Here is a 3,870-nt window from a genome sequence, read left to right on the forward strand (position 1 = left end):
TGAGGAGAGAGAGAGAGAGAGAGAGAGGAGAGAGAGAGGAGAGAGAGAAGAGAGAAGAGAGAGAGAGAGAGAGAGAGGAGAGAGAGAGAGAGAAGAGAAGAGCAATAGAGAGAGAGAGAGAGAGAAATAATTCCTGAGCCATGATTGCAGATGGTAAAGGATGGTATAAATCAAAAGCCTGATCTTCATCTTAGAGTCTACATTGGTACAGAGAGCATTTGGGTTTATGTTCACAAATTGACTTCAGCATGTTGGGGGAGGCGTGCAGGTATGTGTGTCTGCGTGTCTTTCATCGTATTCACGATTGAACAATATGCTTCTTTGTACTGGTCCAGATTGTTTCTGTTTTGTATACAATGGGTCTGTTGTCATGCCAACACATTTAAGATTGGGCCAGGTTACACGTATATTAGTTAGTAAGTAGACATACAGTGTAGGGTCTTAAGATTTGGGATACACCCTGTTGGCAGATAGCTTTTCTGCCGCATCGAAGGAATGTACAAATGTGTTACTGTATTTCACGATTAAAAAGGTCTTCTGAGCTTGTATTTCACTTTGAAATTTAGACTTGATTTCCCTTACGAGAAAATTGTATCACCCTACAAAATCGTGCATTAATTATATTATCATCACGCGTAATAATCACTCAGCATTTCCTGTTTGCCTGGCAGGATTATTATTTGCTGCTGTAGTGAAACTGGCTCAATTTAGAGATCCTACATCTGGTGAAAAATCTTCTTTAAATGAGGAAATCTGATTGAAATACTGCTGTTGGATATCATCTTGTTTGAGCCTTGTCATGTGTCGTGTGTGTGTGTGTGTGTGTGTGTGTGTGTGTGTGTGTGTGGTGTGTGTTGTGTGTGTTGTGCTGTGTGTGTGTTTAGTGTGTGGTTGTGTGTGTGATGTGATGGATGGGGTTTACTATTCTTTGTGGGACCAGAAGTCCCTACTAAGAGATAGGTAGACGAACAAAAAGCTTGACGCAGCTGGGGACCAGTTTTGTTAGTCCCCACAGGTCAATGCTAGTTCTAGGGTTTAGGGTTAAGGTTTAGAATTAGTGTGGGTAGAATTAAGTTAAATATTAAGGTTAGGAGCAGGTTAGTTGTAGGGTTAGGTTAGGAGCTAGGTTAGGTTAGGGTAGGATAAATGTTTAGGTTTTTGGGTTAGGGTTTAGGGTTAGCGGTAAGAGTACGGGTTAGGATTAGGGTCTAGGTTTAGGGGTTAGGGAAATAAGGATTTTGGAATGGGCACTGAATTGTAGTATTTTTTCCCACAAGGTAGCTGTACAAGACTGTGGTGTGTGTGTGTGTGCGTGTGTTTGTGTGTGTGGCCTGTGTGTGTGTGTGTGTGTGTGTGTGTGTGTGTGTGTGTTTGAACTGCCAGGGTAATCTGATACAGCTCTAGTATGGCAAAACATTTGAGGAACTGACTCTGTTGGAAAGGTTTCATCCTATGACGCTGCCACGTTGAAAGACAATGTTTGTCTATGGAGATTGCATGGCTGTGTGCTCGATTTTATACACCTGTCAGTAACGGGTGTGGCTGAAATAATCGAATCCACTAATTTGAAGGGGTGTCCACATACCTTTTTTATATATAATAATCATATATTGCTGGCGGAAAAAAAACACTGTCTAAACTCGCAATAAAATAACAACTTTGTTGGCTGATTACTAACTGGTTTCTAATAAATTCCTAGCCCAGAACTCTTAAAAACATAACCGGTAATTACATAATACGGTCATCCAACATTGTTATGATCACCAAAATAGCAATAGGCTACAACGTGTTGCCGCAGCACCACATGGCTTAAACAATAAAACAAATTCTTATTTCAGATGTAAACCCAAGCTGTGTTTCGCTGTCCACAGACTCACGGTGCTGAAGTTGCGTGGCCCGCACACCTCTCCCTGGAAGCGGCAGTGAAGTAGCATCTCCTCCATCTGGTGGCCGAGGCGGTCCAGGAGCTGCTGCATGGACGGCTGGGACTCCAGAGGAGGAGGCAGAAAGTGGTTGAAGTCCAGGATCCGAGAGAGCGGTGACCAGGGCGGCTCGTTGCTGCTGCCGCTGTCACGGTCGGTCCCGGGTGTGAGCACGTCCCTGGCGCCGGGGGACACTTGCCAGTTCCTCCCTAGAAGTCCTAACCACCTTCCCGCGCTGAATATGTCCGGTTTCTTCATGCGACGCGGTATGAGGAGGTTCTGGTTGCAAATGGTCACCGCGGGGAAAACGAGACGTTTGGCGTACACCATATGCGCCTTGGTGTGCACGGGCGAAGAGAGGAGGTACCGGACCCGGTTTGAGGACCAGGTGAATAGGAGAGCGACAGCTGTGAGGAAAGCCAGCAGCCAGGCAAGCCTGCGGGGGTACGAGCCGCTCAGAAATACATGCCTCAGTCCATGGAAGGTGGTGTGTTTCAAGAACAGCTTCCCTGCTTCTGCGAGAGACTCCGGCGTTCTGCTGGCTTTCGCTACTGAATCGCACTGACACATATTTGGAGATATAGGTAGTGCGCGGATCAAGACTGACCCGACAACCGCAGCTGGCATCAGTCCCGGTCCTGCATTCAGAATGGAGTCAAAGCGCCAATCCAGATGGCTCTGTGTCTGTCTATCAATTACTTCTTGTTGGGGGAGCGATCCAGGGCACATCTATGTGCCCGTCAGAGCCCGTCAGAGCGTGCGTTCTCCTTTCCCTCATGCACTGAGTATTCTCTCTCTCTCTCTCTCTCTCTCTCCTCTGCTCTGCTCTCTCTTGCTCTTCTCTCTTCTCTGCTCTCTCGCTCTCCTCCTCTCGTCTCTCTCTCTCTCTCTCTCTCTCTCTCTCTCTCTCTCTCTCGTCTCTCTCTCGTCTCTCTGCTCTCTCTCTCGTCTCTCTCTCTCTCTCTCTCTCTCCTCTCTCTCTCTCCTCTCTCTCTCTCTCTCTCTCTCGTCGCTCCTCTCTCCTCGTCTCTCTCTCTCTTCTCTCTCTTCTTCTCCTCCCTCTCTCTCTCTCTCTCTCTCTCTCTCTCTCTCTCTCTCTCTCTCTCTCTCTCTCTCTCTCTCTCTCTCTTCTCTCTCTCCTCTCTCTCTCTTCTCCTCTGCTCTGGCGTCGTGCGTGGTTGTAGGAGGTTGCCGTGGTGAGGGGTGCGTCTGTCTTCGTGTCAAACAGAAGACGAGGGTGGGAAAGCTCTGGGTTGAACGAGGCAGAGAGAGAGGCGCTTGCGGCTAGTTCGATGGGGTAGGTAGTGAAGGTAGTCGTGAGAGTTTGCTTCAAGATGAGCTTAGGAGGTCCGGTATCCGGTCTGAGCTGGCAAGGATAGGCGCAGGAACTGAGAGATGTCGCTGCGCGTTTTTACCAACTCGTTAAATGCCGAAACAAAGACGGGGTCATAAAAATATTGGCGGAAAACATTGCAGCTGCGTGCAGAAGGACGACAGCGAGGTAGCCTAAACTTTTTTCATGCCTGTTGTTCTCCGAGGACTATTCAAGACAAAATAGGAAATACAATGTCATCAGAGCGTAACCCAGAAGCAAATCAGAGAGAGTGCAGGCTCAAGAGACTGGGCCGTGCTGCTGTCCCTATACGGCAATGTGTTGCCGTTGGCTTTTGCAGGTTGTTGAGCATTGTGCCAGGCGCGGGGTTGGTTTGGGGTCACGAGGTCAGCGCAGACATGCGGTCTCGTGGGGTGGATGAGCTGGCTGCTTGCTCGTCTCGGGGCGGTGCGTGCGTGCGCTGTCTCTGGGCGTGCAGTCTCGTTGCGTCTCGTCTTTGCTCGGTCTCTGTGCATCTCTCGGTCTCTCTCTCTCGGCTTCGGCGTGCGTCGGCTCTCTCTGCGGTCTGCCTCTGCTGTGCTCGTGCTCGTCTATGCGCGGATGCTGCTCGTGCGT

At 48.9% G+C, this 3,870-nt stretch overlaps 1 protein-coding gene across 1 annotated transcript; it reads right to left on the reverse strand.

Moving 5' to 3' along the window:
• Positions 1 to 1,877: 1,877 nt before the first annotated feature.
• Positions 1,878 to 2,492, reverse strand: LOC139024603 (acid-sensing ion channel 2-like; the record flags this gene model as incomplete). The annotated part of the gene is made up of 1 exon (XM_070439488.1): positions 1,878 to 2,492. A coding segment is annotated over exon 1 (615 nt), but the record flags the coding sequence as incomplete, so codon positions are not given.
• Positions 2,493 to 3,870: the final 1,378 nt, after the last annotated feature.

Source organism: Salvelinus sp. IW2-2015, unplaced genomic scaffold, assembly GCF_002910315.2.
Source record: "Salvelinus sp. IW2-2015 unplaced genomic scaffold, ASM291031v2 Un_scaffold1691, whole genome shotgun sequence".
NCBI lineage: Eukaryota > Metazoa > Chordata > Actinopteri > Salmoniformes > Salmonidae > Salvelinus > Salvelinus sp. IW2-2015.